General features: G+C 38.4%; 1 protein-coding gene and 1 long non-coding RNA gene across 2 annotated transcripts in view; one reads left to right on the top strand and one right to left on the bottom strand.

Moving 5' to 3' along the window:
* Positions 1 to 25,778, bottom strand: part of RASEF (RAS and EF-hand domain containing) — a 187,534-nt gene that overhangs the window by 71,074 nt on the left and 90,682 nt on the right. Inside the window, exons 4-9 of the mRNA XM_053702459.1 lie at positions 22,937 to 23,032; positions 10,603 to 10,680; positions 8,726 to 8,841; positions 8,569 to 8,637; positions 7,209 to 7,293; positions 7,034 to 7,113 (exon numbers count right to left, since the gene is read on the bottom strand). Of these exons, the coding sequence (XP_053558434.1) occupies positions 7,034 to 7,113; positions 7,209 to 7,293; positions 8,569 to 8,637; positions 8,726 to 8,841; positions 10,603 to 10,680; positions 22,937 to 23,032 (524 nt within the window). The remainder of the gene's footprint in view (positions 1 to 7,033; positions 7,114 to 7,208; positions 7,294 to 8,568; positions 8,638 to 8,725; positions 8,842 to 10,602; positions 10,681 to 22,936; positions 23,033 to 25,778) is intronic.
* The window catches only part of LOC128649280 (uncharacterized), a 260,717-nt gene that overhangs the window by 152,303 nt on the left and 82,636 nt on the right, over positions 1 to 25,778 (top strand). The gene's annotated exons all lie outside the window — the stretch shown is intronic.

The raw sequence follows: 25,778 nt of genomic DNA, 5'->3' as shown, positions 1-25,778 counted from the left end.
CGCTATAGAAGTTATAAAAGAAGTTGGTAAGCCGAACCTCCTCAGGACTGCGAACATATAATCCCAGTTCACCCTGTCGAAGGCTTTTTCTGCATCCAACGACAGGGTGACACACGGTAAATTTAATTCCTGAGCAGCAAAATATATATTCAATAGCCTCCTGGTGTTGTCGGGTCCCTCTCGACCTTTGACAAAACCGACCTGGTCGCAATGGACCAGAGCTGGTAATAAGGAGTTAAGACGTGTAGCCAAAATTTTCGCGTACAACTTGATATCCAAGTTCAACAATGAGATCGGACGGTAACTGGAACATTCCGTAGGGTCCTTCCCTTGTTTAGGTAATGTAATAATCGTGGCCTTCAAGAACTCTGCCGGGAAAGTACCACTTGAGCTAGCCTTAGAGTAAAAACGTAACAAAGGTGGAACAAGCTGCGCTTGGAATTTCTTGTAGAAGAGATCTGAGAAGCCGTCCGGCCCAGGGCTTTGAGGGAGAGAATGGCGCTTTTAATTTCCACACCAGAGATAGGGGATAACAGCGCCTCCGCTTGGAGGTCATTCGTCACCGGGAGGTCTAACTTGGATAAGAAGTCATTTATGCTATCTAAGGTAGGAGGTGGGATCTGTTTATCCTTTGACAGGTTGTAAAGAGACAGATAGTAATTTGCGAAAGTCGCCCCTATCTCACGTGGATGGGTTACAACTTTACCTCCTGCTTTTAGGGAATGTATACGAGCCGCCGCCGTGCGTTGGCGTAACCGATTAGCTAAGAGCCTATCCGCTTTATTGCCTTTAAAATAGAAAACCTCTTTGAGTCTAAGGAGCCTAGTCGTCGACCGTTCCGTTTCTAATTGGACTAGTTTTGTCTTAACAGCTATCAACTGTTCATACAGACGTGGTGTGGGATCCTTTTTATGTTCAATAGTGAGATTGCGGAGGGATAGTGTTAATTGAGCCAGAGATTTACCTCTGTTTTTTTTTTGTGCCGCTGCTATTTTCATAAAGGACCCTCTCACATACGCCTTTAATGATGCCCATAAGGTGAAATCATCTACCTCTCCATTATCGTTAATTCGGAGAAACTCAGAAATATCCCTAGATATATCAACTGCTACACTAGGGTCCGAAAAAACAGATGGGGAGAGACACCATGTTGGGATGCGTTGGAGTTCTAAAGGGGATTTAAGAATGATATGCACGGGGTCGTGATCCGACCAGGGGCATTGAGAAATCCATGATCTAGAAATGCAGTCTAATAGTCCCGGTTCACAGAAGAAAAAATCTATCCGTGAATAAGAATGGTGGACCGACGAGAAATATGTATAGTCTCATGAAGTCGAATTAAGAGCTTGCCACACATCAAATAAGTTAAATTGACGCATAAGATTTTTAAATTTGTACGATAAGTCCGCCACGGCCTTGTCACATTTATGAGAGTCAGCCCTTTTTTTGTCCAAGAGGGGGTCCCACACAGAGTTAAAGTCCCCTGCAAGAAGAAGGGAACCCTGCCGTAAGCTTTCCACTTTATGTAGGAACTTACGCAAAGTCGTAATGTGTTGTTTGTTTGGTCCATAGTAGGACGCCAATGTGTAGATCACTCCGTCTAATTTACAGAGGAGAATCAAATATCTTCCTTGTTGATCTGTTTCTAAGTGAATAGGTTCATATGCTATATCCTTGTGTATAAGGACAGCAACCCCTCTCGATTTCTGCAAGAAGCTTGAAGTCTCCACCACAGGGAACAATTTAGATCGTAAGGGGATTACCATATCCCTTAGCCAGTGAGTCTCCTGGAGAAAGACCAACTGGGCTCTACTCTTGTGCAAAGATCTCAGCAACATACTTCTTTTGGTCGGGGAGTTTAGCCCCCTAACATTCTGTGTGATGCAGGTGTACGGCATGGTGCCAATTGTCAAGGAACCTTATAGGTGGATGAGTTAAAGGGTAGGAAAGAGGAGAGGGGTAGGGAGAGCGAATGAAGGGGGTAGGGAGAGGAAAAAAAAAAAAAGGGGGGGAACAAAGAAAGAAGAAGAGATAAAGAAGTGAAGAGAAAGGAGAAAGGAAAAGAAAATGCAGATATCACAATAGAGACCCTATCTGGGAGTCATAACCCAATGTCACAAAACAAGGTTGTGCGGTATATAAAAAGGATAACCGCCTTGATAGCCTCTGAAGGCAAAATTCAGAGTACCTTAAAGGGGGGGGAGAGAGTTTTAAGCCACCGTGACTTATAGACAGTCAAGGGTGGATTATGTGGGGTGTGATATAGGAGATGTTATAAGAGAAGGAGGAGGGGGGGAATCACATTGGAATGTGCATTTATGGAGGAGAGAGAAAAGAAAGAAACGAAGAGAAAAAAGAAAAAAAAAAAAAAAAGTAGAATGATATTAAATAGTGGTCCCTGGTGTGCTCCTCCATAGTGGAGTAGATCCTGAAACCATAATAATCATATAGTATCGTTTAAACATATAACACATATGAAATAAAACTTCTACAGCTTCTTAACTGGGAACTCAGTTCTAGGTACTAAGGAGAAAAAAAAAAGGGGGGGAGAAAAACACTATATGTGGGTAATCATTGGGCCTGGAGAACAATGTAATGTGAGCACTTCTATTAAAAGTATAGAGAGAAATAGTGTGTACAAACGAAGCATCAAATGTGAACATTGAAGCAAATAACTAGCTAGACACACTTAAAGCTAACTTGCCTAAAACAAAGCTAAAATATATCAGGGCTTCACCAGCCTTCAAGCATGTATTTCTACCATTTAAACTGAACAGTTGATAGAACAAGCAAACAACAACACAGCAATAATGAGCAATATATGGTTGAGCGTACACATAAGGTGTAGTCATCCAAGGCACAAATAGACTAAAAAAAAAAAAAAAAAAAGGGAAAAATAAATCACAATCGCATATTATATATTACAGTTTAGTAACAGTATGAAGTTACTCGGAGATGCCTGAAACAAAAAGAAAGGTTAGTATACATATTACCCTACAAACAGTCCATATTCAGTCATCTTCTGCTTCTTGTGTAGAACCAGAGGGGTCTGTAATAGCTGAAGACCCCGGTGCAGAGGAGGCCCAAGGTTGAGCCGAGGGGTTCAGGGAGTCTCTCAGAGGACAATCACTTGAAGCTGAGGTGTCCCATAGTTTCATGAGTCGTTGGCTCTGATCGAGTGTAGTAACGATGTGTTATTGATTGTCTTTGTGGACTATAAGTCTGGTGAGGTGACCCCATCGATACTTGATATCATGAGTCCTCAGAAACTTAGTGAAGTCTCTATATGTCTTCCTCTGCTGGAGTGTGTGATAAGAGAGATCAGCAAACACAGCAATATCTTGGAATTTGGTTGGAAGGGTAGGCCTAGTGAGAGATGCTCGGACTATCCTTTCTTTGTATGTAAAAAAGTGCAGTCTCACAATGACATCCCTTGGCTTGTCTGATGATAAACTTCTAGGTCTTAGCGCCCTATGAGCTCTATCAATAAGGCCCTCGGTTGTGTCAACAGGACGAGCAAGTTGTTCAAAGAACTCTGCCAAAAAAGGAGTAAGATCCCCAGGGGCTATGCTTTCTGGAATACCTCTCAATCGCAAATTGTTTCGACAAGAGCGATCCTCCATATCTGCTAGTTTGTCCTCCAGGCAAATCATCTGTTCAGCTAAACTCTGGGCATAAGCAAGTACATTGGCTTGGTCGACAGCCATGTCCTCTTGTTTCCTCTCTACAGTATCCACTCTTTCTGAAGTTGAAGTGAGATCTCTGCGAAGGTCTGCTAAAGAGGCAGTTACCTGAGATTGGAAAGCTGAATGGTGGGCAGCTAGTAGAGATTTGAGAGAGTCCAGGATAAAAGTAGGGGTCACTGTAGCAGGAGCTGCCTCTTGAAGTGCTTGAAAAGTAGAGGCCACAGTATCTCCTTCCGCTTGGGACATGTTTGAATCCTCCTGTTGGTCATCTGGAGATGTGGGGGATATAGTATGGAAATGATCCGCTACTGTTCTTTTAGGCCCAGTTGCTAATGCCTTAGATTTTCTTTTATTCAGATGTGCTATAATTGTAGAGTTCTGTTGAGCAATAGGGAAGGATTAGTAGTAGAGATAATTAGAGTTTCGTTGTTCTCGTGTCCTTCTACCCCACTCCGTTATCAACACAGCTAGGCTGAAATTGCAGGTAAGGTTGTAGGAAGCCAATAAAAACAGGCAACAAAAAAAGATAAATAAAAAGGAGCAAAATATGCACAGTGATTCACATCACCCCCTCCTCCTTAGCTTTTAGCACATTAGCCACTCATTTGTATGTGGTATCTAAGCTAGCAATTGAGCTGCTGGCAACAGCGTTTACCATAGGTAGGGCACAAGTAAAACACCAACACTGCTCGGCTCTAATGATATCCTCCTTCAAAGGTCACTTATAATGATTTTAGCGTGTGGCACGGGCCTTATTGAGATCAGAGTAATAGTAGTAGGTCCCTTGGGAAAAATCAGCAATTTCTTGTAGTATGAGTGCTTGAGGCAGCAATATATGATAGAAAGTTCAGTAGGCCACTTGTTAGATTTTAGATATGAGACAATTGGTGTGACAAACCAGCTTACGTACAGTTTATATAGGCCTCTCCAGCTTGGGCCTAGCTTTAGCACTATGGGGTCTGTGCAAAGGGCAAATCAAACAGAATGATGTGGCATATAAAAATTAGGGTAATCTATATAGATATTGGCTCACAGTCTATATTAATTCTGCGTGCTTCTTAAGGTAGTATATGTGTTCAGAGCTGAGAGCTATGCCACGTGGTCTGATTGTATGTCTCTGCGGGCAGTTGGGAAAATGGCGCCTTTACGCGCCCCCCTTAGAACAAGTGTGGGTATGCAGGTGCCTGTGTGGTTCAAGTGACCGTCGGTCAGCTTACCCAATGAGCCTCCAGTCCAATGCTGGGCAATCGGTAGGTGCCGCTCTGACCTCTCGGAGCACCCCAATTATCTATTATCCCTCGGGGCCTAAACAGCTCAGCCTCAATCCGGTATGAAAGGATTTCCCACGATCCGGTAAGTGCGATTGCCCTCACCGTAGGACAAAGTCTGTGTGCCGTGTCTGCAGCGGGGCTCCGACTTCCTCAATCAGCGCCCTTGCCACTTGTAATCTCCGATCTCCGGTGCTCCACAGGGCCGCCAATGCAGCCCAATTGCCTAGCTCCGGTTGTGCTCCGTTAGGATGGTGGGTAGTATAGCGGGATCAGAGTACCAGTTCTTGCAGTAATATCTATGTTTGGTTAGCTCTCCAGCCGCCGGAGCGGAGCCCCGACCCTCCGGCGTCTGTCACGAGTGCTTGCGATCACTGGGTACTTGATAGTCCTTAACCCCTGTCAGCGTTCTTTGTTCAAAAGCAGGATAAACTGTCTATTTGCTTGGGGTATAAGTTGATATCACAGTTAGATAAAAAGTCAATAACCTAATTTAGTTATTTTTAAGTTTTTCAGTGAAATTAGAGCAGAGCTCTCCTAAGATGCGTCTATCCTGCTTGGCAGTTAGCTCCGCCCCCCCTTTTGTTTTATTTTTGAATGTCAGAAATGTATATTTGTGAATGTTGAGATGTTATATTGGTTTCACTGGTAAAAATAAATAATTGAAATGGGTATATATTTGTTTTTTGTTAAGTTGCCTAATAATTATGCACAGTAATAGTCACCTGCACACACAGATATCCCCCTAAAATAGCTAAAACAAACTAAAAACTACTTCCAAAAATATTCAGCTTTGATATTAATGAGTTTTTTGGGTTCATTGAGAACATGGTTGTTGTTCAATAATAAAATTAATCCTCAAAAATACAACTTGCCTAATAATTCTGCACTCCCTGTATTTACAATAAAAATTACATTATCCTTTATGTAAAGAACATTGGGTTTAGCGTGCGAGCGATAGGTGTTAGGTTTTTTCTTCTGCGCTTTCCATTGACTTTTATGGGAAAAATACATAAACACGGTCGCAATATGTGATTAGCTTACATCAGGTTTCGCTTGCGCAAACTTTTTACTTTCAACTTGTAATACGCTCATTACCCAATGTTCGTAAAATGCTTGGGTTAATCTAAATGTACCAAAAACTCTTATGTATGGATATGTGAAACTACAAGACTAATGCAATATCATAACATAAAGAGACAATGGGGCATATTTATCAAGCTCCGTATGGAGCTTGATGGCCCTGTTTCTGGCGAGCCTGCAGACTCGCCAGAAACAGCAGTTATGAAGCAGTGTTCACAAAGACCGCTGCTCCATAACCTGTCCGCCTGCTCTGAGCAGGCGGACAGACATCGCCGGAAATCAACCCGATCGGGTTGATTGACACCCCCCTGCTGGTGGCCTATTGGCCGCGAGTCTGCAGGGGGCGGCGTTGCACCAGCAGCTCTTGTGAGCTGCTGGTGCAATGCTGAATACGGCGAGCGTATTGCTCACCGTATTCAGCGATGTCTGTCAGACCTGATCCGCTCTGTCGGATCAGGTCCGACAGACATTGATAACTAGAGGCCAGTGAATTAAAAATTAAACTTTGTCATTCAGACAGTGCATGCAATTTTAAACTACTTTTCAAGTTACTTGTTTGCTTTGTTTTCTTGTTATCCTTTGTTGAAAAGCATACTGTGGCAGCCTCAGGAGCAACAATGCACTACTGGGAGCTGGCTGGTAATTGGTGACTGCACATTCTGTATATGCCTCTTGTAATTGGCTCACCCAATGTGTTCAGCTAGTTCCTAGTAGTGCATTCCTCTTAATTCAACAGATGATACCAAGAGAATGTAGCACATGTTATGAGTACATTGAAAAGTTGGTTAAAATTGCAAAATTTGGTTTCATATCCCTTTAATTAGTTTCTCTAAACAGATCATTTCCATCCATTTTAAATATGAAGACAAGAATAGAATTCTAGTAAAAAAGGAACATAAAATAATAACAGTATTATTAGTAGTAGCAGTAATAATGATGATAATTATTATTATTAACTATAAGGTGCAATTAAACATTCTAAAAGCCAGACTATACCTGTCATAAGGAGAATTACTCCTGTTCAGCTTGGGACTGTTTCTAGATATTGTGCTCCCTGGTGATGTGTTATTTGTGCGCTGTAAACAAAAACAGCTTTTTAGTAAGTTGTAAAAGATACTGTATGTATAGCTTAATTTTTTGTTTTTTAAATATACTTTTTTAAAGAACATACCAAAGATCGGCTACCTTTACTGAAGCTGTTTTCCAGCACAGTACGCAGTCCATCATTACTATCGTGTAGTTTGCGATTGGCACTCCTATAAGCAAATATAAAATGGTCAATTTCAGCCAAACACACATTATTTCAAACAAGAATTAAACAATACATTTAAAAAAAAATGTTGTTATGTATCACACTGCAAATTCATTATTACTTCCTAAACCTCAGAAAAGAACTTTAATATCACAGAGAGATACTGAACGGTAGAAACCAACTGAGGTTATTTGAACCAAAAATGTTCTCTATATAAATCATGCACAAGTACCTACACTATATGAGTGGTAAGTCTCTTTGTAAGCATAAATGTAGAACAGTGCTGAGAGTGATTTGAAAAAAAGCATGTACACTCATAGAAGTGCTTTATCAACAACTCAGTTTATTGTATGCACATATAAACATCAATGTTTTGGGATCGCTCCATTATTAATCATGCATAATTAAGGATGCAATCCTAAAATATCACTGTTTATATGTGAATAAATTGAGTTTTTTTTTAAAGTGCTGCTATTAATATACTTGCTTTGTTTGGAAGTGGGGGTTTTGGTAATGACCTGGATAGTGTGCACCATCCTGATATCTGCGGGACTGACTATTTTCATAGACGGAGTGATTTGAAACTGTGAGCCTTAGCATAACAATGATGTAGTGTATTCTGAGCTACCCTTGTCTTAGTAGGTCATTTAAGGGTTTTACAATTTAAAGTGTATGGGACAACTTTAGATTGCAATGTAAAATGTTTAATAAAGCATAGAAAAAAAAATATTTGACACTTAAATTGTTTATTTTGCCTCATTGTTTTGTAATTTAACTGGGTTTTCAAATCTGAGTACTTGAATGATCAATTCAGACTTCACAAGCTTAACCCTGCCACATATCTGATGCTAACTGGGCTCAGCTATGATACTGCAAAATAATACACATTTTGCCAATAAAATTAACATGGCCAGCTGTTTCTACTCCAGCATGAAATCTGGATTGCCTTATCCAAATAATGCAAACATTTGGTGGAGTCTGGTCATTTGAAAACAACCGCAGGAAACAAGGTGCTATGGCATTCAGAAACTATTCACATGCCAATAGTATGTTAATGTATTGCAATATTACACAAATGTCTTGTAATTACAAGGTATGTAATGTCCCTTTAATTATCAAGCACCGTTTTAAGCCATAATTTATCTAAAAGTATAATTTAGCCTAATAAATTTAACATTTTGAAAAATATTAAGTTGTAGGTCACTGTGACATATATGATTTTTTTTAATGTGATAAAACAAAGGAAAGCAATGCTGTAAATGAACTCATAAAAACGTACTGGAGAATTTCGATTTGTCTTGCCAAGGTCTCTCGCTCATCAGTATACTCTCTGATTATTTCCAGGTCTCTGGAAAAAAAAATCCACAGCCTATTTTATTTCATTACCAAACCTCATTGTAAAATGTCTTTGGAAATATTCATTTGTTACAGGATACCTTTCAGAGCTGAGACTTTGATCTGCATAATCGCTTTTCAGGGCATCTAATTCACTCTGGAGAAATGAAATACTCGTCTGTGCCTCCAAAAGATCCTTTTTCAATTTCTGATTTTCCTGGAAAGAAACAATGAAACACTTTAATTCATATTGTGAGTCTTAGTGTTTGTAATGTGTATATGAGTGTGTCGCATTTATTGATGCTAATGAAAGTCTTTAATTAAAAAAAAACAAAACACGTTTGGTTTTAACTAAGCAAAACATCTAAAAGAAAAAGGTGATGTGCAATTAAGAGTTAATTAATAATTACTAAATAAATTAATACATTGCCTAAACTGTCAGATGACTTTTAGATTGTAAAAGAAAATGTTTAAATATGTGTAATTAAAATAAACTTGCACTATATTTTCATTATTTATTTTGTTACGTTTTTCATGCAACTTTGAAAATTGTGGGTTTTCCAATTCCCATTCCAATTTTTATATAGTAATGGGCGCCGCCATGTTGAAACCTAGGTTTCCTTTATCTAATCTCTTCTGCTGAGGACAATTCGGGACATGTAAAGTATGAAAACAGTGTGGAATATAGCAATGGTAAACAGACTTTTAAACAATGTTATATTATTACTTTAAAAGTACACACAGCTATTGATAGTACTCTTTATTGGTCACTAATTGTCCTCAGAAGAAAAGATTAGATGCAGAAAATCTTATATTTTTACATGTGTGCTGGGATTTTTTGAGCTTTGACATAAAAAAGTACTAAAATTATAGTTGGGCCTAAGGCTCTGGTTCTATTAATTAAAATTACTGTGAAAAAAAGTCAAGGGAGGTCTCTGTATATAATACATTGAAAATATTTCCCAAAAGCTAGTTCCATAAGAAACTTACATCTAACCTTATTTAAAACAATACAAAATTCCATCTTCGCCATTAGAAGCCACCCGCTATTTACACAGACACTTTTAGTTTATGAGCGCAGATCACCTGGAATCTCAGGGTGAACACGCTTGGCCGAGACTCTCCAATCCTCACTGTGCTCTGTTCCGCAAGCTGAAAGCTCACAGACCTTGCATGTATGTCCTCAATGGCCTAGATTTAGGTCTACAGAATCTGCATATTTAGCCAGAGCAATTTAGTTAAAGACCAATTAATTTATATGTGAATTCAGCAAACCATCCTGGGCTTTAAAGGGACAGTGAATACCTTGTAATTGCAACTTATTTCTGTTGTGTTCTATAGAAGAGAATATCAGACAAGTCTAAATATCTTTAAAACAAATCTTATTTGCTGAAAATTTATTCAATAGTGAAACTTTACCCACTACTTGCCTCGTTTGGAGGAGCCAATATGGGTTTGACTCAGCAGCTGAGAAAACTAGGTACTGTTATATTGTTAGTATAAAGTACATTGTTTTGCAGTTCTTATCTTTTAAAGCCAATTCGTGGAAGATATGTAGCAGGGCAAGCCTTGAGAAGTATGCAGGGTGCATTTTCAGTTATGAGAATTAGAAAAGGCACATATTTCAGAGTTTAATTACAGGAAAAGGGGCAAAATAAATAATGAACGTATATTGTAAACTTATTTTATTACGCATAATTAAACCTTTTATATTAAAATCATGCTTAACATGGTGTTAACTGGCCCTTTAAAGACCATATTGACATATATACATAGCAAGATTTGTACACCTTTGTGCACATACAGACACAGAAAGTTCCTCTCATATTCTCTGAATCAGTCTGGAAAGCTGCAACATACACAGCACTTGAATTAAGTTACCCAAATAATGTAAGTGTTATTCGTTTCCCATGAGCAATATCACCTAAATGCAATTATGTCTCAGAAGCTGCATAGTGTACAATTTATATAATCTTACCATTGTTAATTCATGCATTCGTTTTCTAAGTGCAGCCACATCTTCTTTTAAACTTATGTTTTTTGATTGTTCTTCCAGCTAATAATAATAATAATAATTAGGATAATGGAAATAAGTTTTCTGAATTGCTGGACAGCACACAAAAACACAAATATTAATAATACAGCACGTACAATAAAACGTTTCATTAAAAAAAACTCCTAAAATCATTATTCATTAAATTATCATTACATTAATCAGCATATACAACTTTCCAGATGAATTGTGTCACCTTACATTACTCATTGCTTTCACCTTATATTACTCACTGCTTTTACCTTATATTATTGACTGCTTTTACCTTATATTACTGACTGCTTATACCTTATATTACTCACTGCTTTCACCTTACATTACTCACTGCTTTCACCTTGCATTACTCACTGCTTTCACCTTATATTACTCACTGCTTTCACCTTATATTACTCACTGCTTATACCTTATATTACTCACTGCTTATACCTTATATTACTCACTGCTTTCACTTTACATTACTCACTGCTTTCACCTTATATTACTCACTGCTTTCACATTACATTACTCACTGCTTTCACCTTACATTACTCACTGCTTTCGCCTTGCATTACTCACTGATTTTACCTTACATTACTCACTGCTTTCACTTTATATTACTCACTGCACCTTACATTACTCACTGCACCTTATATTACTCACTGCTTTCACTTTATATTACTCACTGCTTTTGCCTTATATTACTGACTGATTTTACCTTATATTACTCACTGCTCTTACCTTATATTACCGACTGATTTTACCTTATATTACTAACTGCTTTTACCTTATATTACTGACTGCTTTCACCTTACATTACTCACTACTTTCTCCTTGCATTACTCACTGATTTTACCTTACATTACTCACTGCTTTCACTTTATATTACTCACTGCACCTTACATTACTCACTGCTTTTACCTTACATTAATCACTGCTTTCACCTTATATTACTCACTGCTTTCACCTTATATTACTCACTGCTTTCACCTTACATTGCTCATAGCTTGTACCTTACATTACTCACTGCTTTCACCTTATATTACTCACTGCTTTTACCTTATATTACTGACTGCTTATACCTTATATTACTCACTGCTTTCACATTACATTACTCACTGCTTTCACCTTGCATTACTCACTGATTTTACCTTACATTACTCACTGCTTTCACTTTATATTACTCACTGCACCTTACATTACTCACTGCTTTTACCTTACATTAATCACTGCTTTCACCTTATATTACTCACTGCTTTTACCTTATATTACTGACTGATTTTACCTTATATTACTCACTGCTTTTACCTTATATTACCGACTGATTTTACCTTATATTACTAACTGCTTTTACCTTATATTACTGACTGCTTTTACCTTATATTACTCACTGCTTTCTCCTTACATTACTCACTGCTTTCACCTTACATTACTCACTGCTTTTACTTTATATTACTCACTGCACCTTACATTACTCACTGCTTTTACCTTACATTACTCACTGCTTTCACTTTATATTACTGACTGCTTTTACCTTATATTACTCACTGCTTTTACCCTATATTACTGACTGATTTTACCTTATATTACTAACTGCTTTCACCTTATATTACTCACTGCTTTCACCTTATATTACTCACTGCTTTCACCTTACATTACTCACTGCTTTCACCTTACATTACTCACTGCTTTCACCTTATATTTCCCACTGCTTTCACCTTATATTACTCACTGCTTTCACCTTATATTACTCACTGCTTTCACCTTATATTACTCACTGTTTCACTGTTTATGAAAACAAAATCTAAACCAGAATTCATTGGCTCCAGTACTTGGTGAGTGGCAAAAAGCTTTCTCTGTTTTAGAATTGGGGTGCCAGCTAAACTGGCCAGGATTTTGATTGCTATCTAAACTAAAGCAGATATAGACTTACATGGACATGTATTTATTTATTTTGTATTATTTGTTATTAGAAGATACATCTGAAAATATATTTTGTTTCCTAGTGTTTGCATTTCTACCAACAGAGAGTTTGATTACGTTAGCTACCTGTAGTGTGAGCTTTGTACCAGCACTAGCTACAAGTAGCTAATTATCAGCTATCTCGCGTCACTTGCTACAAATGGTAACAAGAGCAAGGTAGCAAGAGCTCTTGAAGAGTAGTCAGAGGTCGTGGCTGACTATACTTTTAATAATAAGATCTCAGAATGCATTGCAGGTAACATACAACGCTTACTACAAATTTACTAACATTTATAAGCTGCCGCTATACCTCTTCTTGCTACGAGTGGATTCAAAACTTGTAAATACAAACTAGTGGAATGTTTGTGTAGGTAAACTATATAAGATTACATTCTTTTTTTAGATAAACATTATACTTATATTTATTAATCTTTCCTTTGGTATTTATGTCAAGACACCATTAAATATTATAAAAACCAAAATTAATTTAATAGATACATAGTATAATGGAGTTATTAGTAATTAAAGAGTATTAGTAAAATATACTTATGGTTTTAAAATACTGCAATATACTAGAGCTGTGCATTAATTTCGTAATGAATGCTAATTTGTTAATGAAACGAATATTCGTTTAATTTCCACAAAAATAAATCTCCGAATGAATAAACCTGGAAATTTAAAGAAAATGAATAAATACTGATGAAATTAATTAGTATTGATTTTGTTTCCTTTAAATAGTTAAATAATTACCTTTAGCGCGCTGGAGAGCTCCTCTTCTTCAGAGTCCCGGCTTAACTAATAGGAGGCTATGGCCTAGATTTGGAGTTTGGCGGTAAAAGGGCTGTTAACGCTCCGCAGGCTTTTTTCTGGCCGCACCATAAAATTAACTCTGGTATCGAGAGTTCAAACAAATGCTGCGTTAGGCTCCAAAAAAGGAGCGTAGAGCATTTTTACCGCAAATGCAACTCTCGATACCAGAGTTGCTTACGGACGCGGCCAGCCTAAAAAACGTGCTCGTGCACGATTCCCCCATAGGAAACAATGGGACTGTTTGAGCTGAAAAAAAACCTAACACCTGCAAAAAAGCAGCGTTCAGCTCCTAACGCAGCCCCATTGTTTCCTATGGGGAAACACTTCCTACGTCTGCACCTAACACTCTAACATGTACCCCGAGTCTAAACACCCCTAACCTTACACTTATTAACCCCTAATCTGCCGCCCCCGCTATCGCTGACCCCTGCATATTTTTTTTAACCCCTAATCTGCCGCTCCGTAAACCGCCGCAACCTACGTTATCCCTATGTACCCCTAATCTGCTGCCCTAACATCGCCGACCCCTATATTATATTTATTAACCCCTAATCTGCCCCCCTCAACGTCGCCGACACCTGCCTACACTTATTAACCCCTAATCTGCCGAGCGGACCTGAGCACTACTATAATAAAGTTATTACCCCTAATCCGCCTCACTAACCCTATCATAAATAGTATTAACCCCTAATCTGCCCTCCCTAACATCGCCGACACCTACCTTCAATTATTAACCCCTAATCTTCCGAGCGGAGCTCACCGCTATTCTAATAAATGTATTAACCCCTAACGCTAAGTCTAACCCTAACACTAACACCCCCATAACTTAAATATAATTTACATCTAACGAAATTAATTAACTCTTATTAAAACATAATTTATGCTTACCTGATAAATTTATTTCTCTTGTAGTGTATCCAGTCCACGGATCATCCATTACTTATGGGATATTAACTCCTCCCCAACAGGAAGTGCAAGAGGATTCACCCAGCAGAGCTGCTATATAGCTCCTCCCCTAACTGCCATTACCAGTCATTCGACCAAAAACATGCAGAGAAAGGAAAACCATAGGGTACAGTGGTGACTGTAGTTTAATGGAAAAATTACCTGCCTTAAAGTGACAGGGCGGGCCGTGGACTGGATACACTACAAGAGAAATAAATTTATCAGGTAAGCATAAATTATGTTTTCTCTTGTTAAGTGTATCCAGTCCACGGATCATCCATTACTTATGGGATACCAATACCAAAGCTAAAGTACACGGATGACGGGAGGGACAGGCAGGCTCTTTATACGGAAGGAACCACTGCCTGAAGAACCTTTCTCCCAAAAACAGCCTCCGAAGAAGCAAAAGTGTCAAATTTGTAAAATTTGGAAAAAGTATGAAGAGAAGACCAAGTTGCAGCCTTGCAAATCTGTTCAACAGAAGCCTCATTCTTAAAGGCCCAAGTGGAAGCCACAGCTCTAGTAGAATGTGCTGTAATTCTTTCAGGAGGCTGCTGTCCAGCAGTCTCATAGGCTAACCGTATTATGCTACGAAGCCAAAAGGAGAGAGAGGTAGCCGAAGCTTTTTGACCTCTCCTCTGACCAGAATAAACGACAAACAGGGAAGACGTTTGTCGAAAATCCTTAGTTGCTTGTAGATAAAATTTCAGGGCACGGACTACATCTAGATTGTGTAGCAGACGTTCCTTTTTCGAAGAAGGATTAGGACACAAAGATGTAACCACAATCTCTTGATTGATATTCCTGTTAGTGACCACCTTAGGTAGGAACCCAGGTTTAGTACGCAGAACTACCTTGTCTGAATGAAAAATCAGATAAGGAGAATCACAATGTAAGGCAGATAACTCAGAGACTCTTCGAGCCGAGGAAATCGCCATTAAAAACAGAACTTTCCAAGATAACAACTTGATTTCAATGGAATGAAGGGGTTCAAACGGAACCCCCTGTAAAACATTAAGAACTAAGTTCAAACTCCATGGTGGAGCAACAGTTTTAAACACAGGCTTGATCCTAGCTAAAGCCTGACAAAAAGCTTGAACGTCCGGAACTTCTGACAGACGTTTGTGTAAAAGAATGGACAGAGCTGAAATCTGTCCCTTTAAGGAACTAGCGGATAAACCCTTTTCTAAACCTTCTTGTAGAAAAGACAATATCCTCGGAATCCTAACCTTACTCCATGAGTAACTCTTGGATTTGCACCAATATAAGTATTTGCGCCATATCTTATGGTAAATCTTTCTGGTAACAGGCTTCCTAGCCTGTATTAAGGTATCAATAACTGACTCAGAAAAACCACGTTTTGATAAAATCAAGCGTTCAATTTCCAAGCAGTCAGCTTCAGAGAAATTAGATTTTGATGTTTGAAGGGACCCTGGATCAGAAGGTCCTGTTTCAGAGGTAGCGACCAAGGTGGACAGGATGACATGTCCACTAGATCTGCATACCAAGTCCTGCGTGGCCATGCAGGCGTTATTAGAATCACTGATGCTCTCTCCTGTTTGATTCTGGCAATCAATCGAGGAAGCATCGGGAAGGGTGGAAACACATAAGCCATCCCGAAGGTCCAAGGTGCTGTCAAAGCATCTATCAGAACCGCTCCTGGATCCCTGGATCTGGACCCGTAACGAGGAAGCTTGGCATTCTGTCGAGACGCCATGAGATCTATCTCTGGTTTGCCCCAACGTCGAAGTATTTGGGCAAAGACCTCCGGATGAAGTTCCCACTCCCCCGGATGAAAAGTCTGACGACTTAAGAAATCCGCCTCCCAGTTCTCCACTCCCGGGATGTGGATTGCTGACAGGTGGCAAGAGTGAGACTCTGCCCAGCGAATTATCTTTGATACTTCCATCATTGCTAGGGAGCTTCTTGTCCCTCCCTGATGGTTGATGTAAGCTACAGTCGTGATGTTGTCCGACTGAAACCTGATGAACCCCCGAGTTGTTAACTGGGGCCAAGCCAGAAGGGCATTGAGAACTGCTCTCAATTCCAGAATGTTTATTGGTAGGAGACTCTCCTCCTGATTCCATTGTCCCTGAGCCTTCAGAGAATTCCAGACAGCGCCCCAACCTAGTAGGCTGGCGTCTGTTGTTACAATTGTCCAGTCCGGCCTGCTGAATGGCATCCCCCTGGACAGATGTGGCCGAGAAAGCCACCATAGAAGAGAATTTCTGGTCTCTTGATCCAGATTCAGAGTAGGGGACAAGTCTGAGTAATCCCCATTCCACTGACTTAGCATGCACAATTGCAGCGGTCTGAGATGTAGACGTGCAAAGGGTACTATGTCCATTGCTGCTACCATTAAGCCGATCACCTCCATGCATTGAGCTACTGACGGGTGTTGAATGGAATGAAGGACACGGCATGCATTTTGAAGCTTTGTTAACCTGTCTTCTGTCAGGTAAATCTTCATTTCTACAGAATCTATAAGAGTCCCCAAGAAGGGAACTCTTGTGAGTGGAAAGAGAGAACTCTTCTTTTCGTTCACCTTCCATCCATGCGACCTTAGAAATGCCAGTACTAACTCTGTATGAGACTTGGCAGTTTGAAAGCTTGAAGCTTGTATCAGAATGTCGTCTAGGTACGGAGCTACCGCAATTCCTCGTGGTCTTAGTACCACCAGAAGAGCACACAGAACCTTTGTGAAGATTCTCGGAGCCGTAGCCAATCCGAATGGAAGAGCTACAAACTGGTAATGCCTGTCTAGAAAGGCAAACCTTAGATACCGGTAATGATCTTTGTGAATCGGTATGTGAAGGTAAGCATCCTTTAAATCCACTGTGGTCATGTACTGACCCTTTTGGATCATGGGTAAAATTGTCCGAATAGTTTCCATTTTGAACGATGGAACTCTTAGGAATTTGTTTAGGATCTTTAAATCCAAGATTGGCCTGAAAGTTCCCTCTTTTTTGGGAACCACAAACAGATTTGAGTAAAACCCTTGTCCTTGTTCCGACCGCGGAACCGGATGGATCACTCCCATTAATAAAAGATCTTGTACGCAGCGTAGAAACGCCTCTTTCTTTATTTGGTTTGTTGACAACCTTGACAGATGAAATCTCCCTCTTGGGGGAGAGAATTTGAAGTCTAGAAGGTATCCCTGAGATATGATCTCTAACGCCCAGGGATCCTGGACATCTCTTGCCCAAGCCTGGGCGAAGAGAGAAAGTCTGCCCCCCACTAGATCCGTTCCCGGATCGGGGGCCCTCGATTCATGCTGTCTTAGGGGCAGCAGCAGGTTTCCTGGCCTGCTTGCCCTTGTTCCAGGACTGGTTAGGTCTCCAGCCTTGTCTGTAGCGAGCAACAGCTCCTTCCTGTTTTGGTGCAGAGGAAGTTGATGCTGCTCCTGCTTTGAAATTACGAAAGGAACGAAAATTAGACTGTCTAGCCTTAGGTTTGGCTCTGTCTTGAGGCAGGGCATGGCCTTTACCTCCTGTAATGTCAGCGATAATTTCTTTCAACCCGGGCCCGAATAAGGTCTGCCCTTTGAAAGGTATATTAAGCAATTTAGATTTAGAAGTAACGTCAGCTGACCAGGATTTTAGCCACAGTGCTCTGCGTGCCTGAATGGCGAATCCGGAATTCTTAGCCGTAAGTTTAGTTAAATGTACTACGGCATCTGAAATAAATGAGTTAGCTAACTTAAGGGCTTTAAGCTTGTGTGTAATCTCATCTAATGGAGCTGATTCAAGTGTCTCTTCCAGAGACTCAAACCAAAATGCTGCTGCAGCCGTGACAGGCGCAATGCATGCAAGAGGTTGCAATATAAAACCTTGTTGAACAAACATTTTCTTAAGGTAACCCTCTAACTTTTTATCCATTGGATCTGAAAAGGCACAGCTATCCTCCACCGGGATAGTGGTACGCTTAGCTAAAGTAGAAACTGCTCCCTCCACCTTAGGGACCGTTTGCCATAAGTCCCGTGTGGTGGCGTCTATTGGAAACATCTTTCTAAATATCGGAGGGGGTGAGAACGGCACACCGGGTCTATCCCACTCCTTAGTAACAATTTCAGTAAGTCTCTTAGGTATAGGAAAAACGTCAGTACTCGCCGGTACCGCAAAATATTTATCCAACCTACACATTTTCTCTGGTATTGCAACTGTGTTACAATCATTCAGAGCCGCTAACACCTCCCCTAGTAATACACAGAGGTTTTCCAGCTTAAATTTAAAATTTGAAATATCTGAATCCAGTTTGTTTGGATCAGAACCGTCACCCGCAGAATGAAGCTCTCCGTCCTCATGTTCTGCAAATTGTGACGCAGTGTCTGACATGGCCCTAATATTATCAGTGTACTCTGTTCTCACCCCAGAGTGATCACGCTTACCTCTTAGTTCTGGTAATTTAGCCAAAACTTCAGTCATAACAGTAGCCATATCCTGTAATGTGATTTGTAATGGCCGCCCAGATGTACTCGGCGCTACAATATCACGCACCTCCCGAGCGGGAGATGCAGGTACTGACACGTGAGGCGAGTTAGTCGGCATAACTCTCCCCTCGTTGTTTGGTGAAATATGTTCAATTTGTACAGATTGACTTTTATTTAAAGTAGCATCAATACAGTTAGTACATAAATTTCTATTGGGCTCCACTTTGGCTTTAGCACATATAGCACAGATATCTTCCTCTGAATCAGACATGTTTAACACACTAGCAAATAAACTAGCAACTTGGAAATACTTTTCAAGTAATTTACTATAATATGAAAATGTACTGTGCCTATAAGAAGCACAGAAAAAGTTATGACAGTTGAAAATTAATAAACTGAAAAGTTATAGCATCAAATCTTTGTAAAAAACACAATTTTAGCAAAGGATTGCTCCCATTAGCAAAGGATAACTAACCCTGATAGCAGAAAAAAAAAAAAAAAATACAGAAATAAACGTTGTTTTTTTTTTTTATCACAGTCAACTACAATCTCACAGCTCTGCTGTGAGTGATTACCTCCCTCAAAACAAGTTTTGAAGACCCCTGAGTTCTGTAGAGATGAACCGGATCATGCAGGGAAGACAATAAACTTCTGACTGAATTTTTTGATGCGTAGCAAAAGCACCAAAAAAGGTCCCTCCCCCTCACACATAACAGTGAGAGAGATCAGTAAACTGTCATAAATTAAATAAAACGACTGCCAAGTGGAAAAAAATAGTGCCCAAAACATTTTTTCACCCAGTACCTCAGAAAATTAAACGATTTTACATGCCAGCAAAAAACGTTTAACATTAATAAATTGAGTGTTATTAAAAAGCCTGTTGCTAGTCCCTGCAAATTAGGCTAAAGTTTTATGTATACAGTATAATTCCAGTGAAGTGCCATTCCCCAGAATACTGAAGTGTAAAATATACATACATGACAGCCTGATACCAGTTGCTGCTACTGTATTTAAGGCTGAGTTTACATTATATCGGTATGGCAGAATTTTCTCATCAATTCCATTGTCAGAAAATAATAAGCTGCTACATACCTCTTTGCAGATTAATCTGCCCGCTGTCCCCTGATCTGAAGTTTACCTCTCCTCAGATGGCCGAGAAACAGCAATATGATCTTAACTACTCCGGCTAAAATCATAGAAAAACTCAGGTAGATTCTTCTTCAAATTCTACCAGAGAAGGAATAACACACTCCGGTGCTATTATAAAATAACAAACTTTTGATTGAAGGTATGAAACTAAGTATAATCACCACAGTCCTCTCACACATCCTATCTATTCGTTGGGTGCAAGAGAATGACTGGGAATGGCAGTTAGGGGAGGAGCTATATAGCAGCTCTGCTGGGTGAATCCTCTTGCACTTCCTGTTGGGGAGGAGTTAATATCCCATAAGTAATGGATGATCCGTGGACTGGATACACTTAACAAGAGAAATAAATGATTCCTATTTAAAGCTAAATACTTACCTGTAAAATAAATCCTAATATAGCTACAATATAAATTATAATTACATTGTAGCTATTTTAGGATTAATATTTATTTTACAGGCAACTTTGTAATTATTTTAACCAGGTACAATAGCTATTAAATAGTTAAGAACTATTTAATAGTTACCTAGTTAAAATAATAACAAATTTACCTGTAAAATAAATCCTAACCTAAGATATAATTAAACCTAACACTACCCTATCAATAAAATAATTAAATAAACTACCTACAATTACCTACAATTAACCTAACACTACACTATCAATAAATTAATTAAACACAATTGCTACAAATAAATACAATTAAATAAACTAGCTTAAGTACAAAAAATAAAAAAGAACTAAGTTACAAAAAATAAAAAAATATTTACAAACATAAGAAAAATATTACAACAATTTTAAACTAATTACACCTACTCTAAGCCCCCTAATAAAATAACAAAGCCCCCCAAAATAAAAAATTCCCTACCCTATTCTAAATTAAAAAAGTTACAAGCTCTTTTACCTTACCAGCCCTGAACAGGGCCCTTTGCGGGGCATGCCCCAAGAATTTCAGCTCTTTTGCCTGTAAAAGAATAAATACAATACCCCCCCCCCAACATTACAACCCACCACCCACATACCCCTAATCTAACCCAAACCCCCCTTAAATAAACCTAACACTAAGCCCCTGAAGATCTTCCTACCTTGTCTTCACCATACCAGGTTCACCGATCCGTCCTGGCTCCAACATCTTCATCCAACCCAAGCGGGGGTTGGCGATCCATCATCCGGTGCTGAAGAGGTCCAGAAGAGGCTCCAAAGTCTTCCTCCTATCCGGCAAGAAGAGGACATCCGGACCGGCAAACATCTTCTCCAAGCGGCATCTTCGATCTTCTTCCATCCGGTGCGGAGCGGGTCCATCTTGAAGCGGGCGACGCGGATCCATCCTCTTCTTCCGTTGTCTCCCGACTAATGACGGTTCCTTTAAGGGACGTCATCCAAGATGGCGTCCCTCGAATTCCGATTGGCTGATAGGATTCTATCAGCCAATCGGAATTAAGGTAGGAATTTTCTGATTGGCTGATGGAATCAGCCAATCAGAATCAAGTTCAATCCGATTGGCTGATCCAATCAGCCAATCAGATTGAGCTCGCATTCTATTGGCTGTTCCGATCAGAGGAGCCTCTAACGCTGGTTTTGACGGCTACCGCCGAACTCCAAATCTAGGCCTTAGTGCGGCGGTTCCCAGGGCCTGCACTAAATTACCTTATCCCCCTATTAGCGCGGCCGGGGCTCTGTGAAGAACAGAAGCGTGTTAGAGTGGCTCTTCAGCCCGCTAAAGGTGAGTATAAGGCTACAGGTTTAACTAAAACTAATGTAAATGTTTAACAAATATTCAGTATTCATTTAGTTTAGTTAATGCCAAATAGCACAGGCAACAAATGTTTGGGGAAATTTCCCCGAATATTCATTCCGAAAAATTCAGCTGAACCAAATAATTTGCTCATGCACACCTCTACAATATATGAATACTAATTTTTGCAATGTACTTTATTTCCCCGATAAATATTTGTGTGATATGTGGATATATTATTTGTTTATTATTTTTAAAAATAGGGAAATACTATTTATTTATATAATAAGATGCTATTGATAGTGTAACTGTATTTTTGTTTGTTTTTTTTTAGTATAAATACATTCATTATTTCTTGTAACTTACAAAAAAACAAGGGAAGGGAAAATCTATGTTATTTAAAACTGCTACTGCTACAGCTACGTTTCTCCTGCAGCTACACAACACCGACTCTAATACAGGAAGTAGAAATGGTGTGAAAATGTAGCTACTGAAGCTGTTGCTATGGTAATGTAAGCAAAATATGTGACTGAAACTCCTTGAAGCTACAAATCCATACAACTTTATATTATGTAGCAAGCGGACGTTACCTATGAGCACACGGAAGCCATTGATTTTACCTACAAGTGTCATGTAATACATACATGAAGTATGACTTGCTATTTAACAAAACAAAAATGCTACTTTTTCCTGTAGCAAAAACGTAGGAGTTGTCTATGCGGCAATAAGCGATTCATTGGCCAGAATAAGTTGTATACAATCACGCATATCCTTTTTCTTTCAATATAAATTTAAACAGTATTTAAATATTTTTAGCAAGTAAAATTGTTGTCCTTTCATATGAATAATAGAAACGTTTGAGGTTGATATCTACTGCCATAAGCTTAAAAAATGTGTTTCAAACCCATAAAACCATACAAGAATAGGCATAATACTGCTTTACTATGAAACCACAGCAGGAAATCATATATAATAGATTATTTGCTATTCTTCATTAAGTGTTTATCTTACTGATTCTTTATTGTACCCTCTGCAGAAAATAAAAGAATAAAAAGACTGTTACATTTAATATACCAATATCTATTGCATTTAAAACAAATGTTTAGTACAGCAACTTAAATGACTATCATTTATAGTATTCATTATAGCAATGTTTAAAACATATAAATATAATTTATATCTAAATAAAAAGTTCTAAAGATCCTCTGCCGCTGTGTTGTTTATGTAGACAAATGAACACACTAATTACAAGTTACCTTTTTAAGCTTTTTTATTGCTACTTGAAGTTCAGCGACTTCTGATTCATGCTGACGTTTTAGATCATTAAGCGCTTCCTCTGCCTTCCGTTTCTCCTGGAACAATAAATATTTCATTACAATGGGCTCATGTGATCAACTTGTTTGCATAAATCTGAAAGTTAAAAAAAAAATGTGAACTGAACTACAGCTGAAAAACTTGAATGCTCTTTCAGATATACAGTTTATATTGTGATTTGGCCAAGTACGTCATCAGTTTTGATCTGTCAACATTCAAAATAGTTAAGTGAAAATTATGTGGTGCGTAATTTGTTTCTTTAGCCACTATATCCCCAGTTGCCATTTCAAATCAATAATCTGAGGGTACTCTGCAAGGTATTGCCTTCTTTGGGTACGTTGTTAAATAGTACAGAAGCCAGATGCTACCACATATATTGTAACCAGACAGAAAACAAAGTGCTGCTTTTTTATTGGATGAAAAGGACATTAAATACACAGGACTCAATGGCCAATAACTCACTGCCTTGTAAATAAAACACACTAAATCTTTAGGATTGTTTAGAACCTTATATTGTAATATAGGAGTCTGTGCTTCACATACAGAACCCTGCATAGTGAGATAGACTTCTCTCAAGGTAAAATGTATGTTTCTAAAATTCTTTGAGAAACCCACGGTACTGCTTAGATAATCTCGCCTGAGAGTAGAGATTTAGATGATCAGGCTCTAAATGAATATGCTAGATCAGGGGTAGGCAACCTTTTTTTTAGCAAAGCGACATTTTTCAAAACAATTTGTGCAAAATTTTACAAAGAGCCGCAAGGATGATAGTGACTATACATAAAAATTTGTAGATAATATTTATTCAATAATTGTTGTTCAATAAAAATGTTATTGTTTCATACATTTTATTTTCAGTTATAGCACTATCTACTATCAGTAAACTGTCATATAAGTAATAAAAGGCTAACAATTAAATAACTATCAACAACAACAACAAATTTTGTGTAATTTTTTAGGCTGAACTTCCGTACAGATTTGTTTTACGTTAGGTTTGTAGTTCGAAGTCTTCAGTTTTAGACAATTTTCAAGGCTAATATTCTTGAGCCGGGTTCTCAATTTACTTTTAATGAAGTTCATGTTGCTAAATGTCTGCTCACAATAATATGTGAACCCAAAAATTGTCAAAATTCCAAATGCCATCATCTTGAGTTGGTGGTAACTCTCAGGAAAGCTATTCCATGTTTCAAATATAATTTAATCCTCCTTTCGGGAGTTTGAAATGTCCATCCATTTATGAACCATTGCCAAATTTGTTTTTTCTCTTTCCAAGTTTTCGAGTTCCATTTGTAAAGAAACACATTTTGAAGACCACACATCATTTTAAGTCTATTATCTGGAGTTCAAATTGAGCTCTTTTAACTTTTTGAAACGATTTAAAATTAATTTTGTTGATATTTATGGCAAGTGATTGTGTCAAGAATGACAAGGTTATTTTTTCCTTTCTGAACTCAGTAAAACGATCAGCAAAGGAATCTTTCATTTTTTCTACAGCAGTCACAAAATATTTAGTGTTAATGACACTTCCTGTATCTTGATGTTTTTTTAAATTATTAAAATGAATCAGATTTTCATTGCTAATATCCTGAACAAACATAGACAGTTGACTTTCAAAAGAAAGTAAAATTTCTAAAAGCTAATGTGCAGTATTTCCTCGTCCTTGCAACTTCACGTTGAGATTGTTGAGGTGCGTTGTCATATTAATAGCGAAATTCATTTTTTTAACCAGTCATTATCATTTAACTCTGGATAATTGAAGCTTTTGGTCATTAGAAATTCTTTGATATGTTCAAGGCATTGACCGAAGCGTTTAAGAACTGACACCCTAGAAAGCCAACGGACTTTATTATGCAAAAGAAGAACAGAATATTGGTTGTTTACTTCTTCAAGTAATGAACAAAATTGCCACAATTTAGTTGACTATTTTCACAACTAAGTCCATTACTTCTTGAATTTTGATAGGAAATTTTTGCACACATAGCGCCTCTTGGTGTATAATGCAATGAAACGTAAAAACGTTGCAACACCTTTTTTTAAACGGGACACAAAGCCTTTATCTTTACATGTCATATTCTTTGCTCTGTCTGTAGCAATAAATATCAATTTATTTGTATCTATTTAATTTGTTGTAAAAAATTATAATATGACAGAATAAATATCTTCACCAGGAGTTTGTCCTTTTATAGGAATCAAAGTCAGTAATTCTTCATGAATACCCTTGCAGGATGTATATCATCCTACAAAGACAAACTTGTGTGATATCCTTAATGTCACATGACTCGTCACATGCCAGTGAGAATACAGGCGATAATTTTAAATCGTAAAACTGTTGTGTTGTTACATTCTCTGCCATCTTGAGTGTTCTGTCACAAACAGTTTTTGCAGATAAGGGAATATCTTTAATTTTTTAAATTATTTCCTGTTTATTATTGCAATCACAGGAGTGTTCAGCCATGCTTAAAAAACATGTATTTATAGGACCAATGCCCTTATCCTATTTCAATTTTGAGCACGCCACACAAATAACTACAGGTTGGAAGGTTCTTGCAATGCATTCTACTTCTTTGATAAAAATATTGTTGTTAAGTTTGTTATTGTTAATTATCTTGTTATGGTTTCACCAACCTTTGTGACAACGGTGTAGTAAATGCAATGGTTTGCGATTATAATTTAATTGTACTTGCCACATGGAGCACCTTGAAACTCAAGGCTATAAAGAGACTATGATACAGACACACTGGAGGTATCATTGATACAATAACTAAGAGCCTCTCCTTTAACGTT

This window comes from Bombina bombina, chromosome 2 (genome assembly GCF_027579735.1).
Source record: "Bombina bombina isolate aBomBom1 chromosome 2, aBomBom1.pri, whole genome shotgun sequence".
In the NCBI taxonomy this organism is placed as follows: domain Eukaryota; kingdom Metazoa; phylum Chordata; class Amphibia; order Anura; family Bombinatoridae; genus Bombina; species Bombina bombina.
The sequence above is the reverse complement of the archived record's forward strand: the minus strand, read 5'-3'. Positions and strand labels throughout refer to the sequence as shown.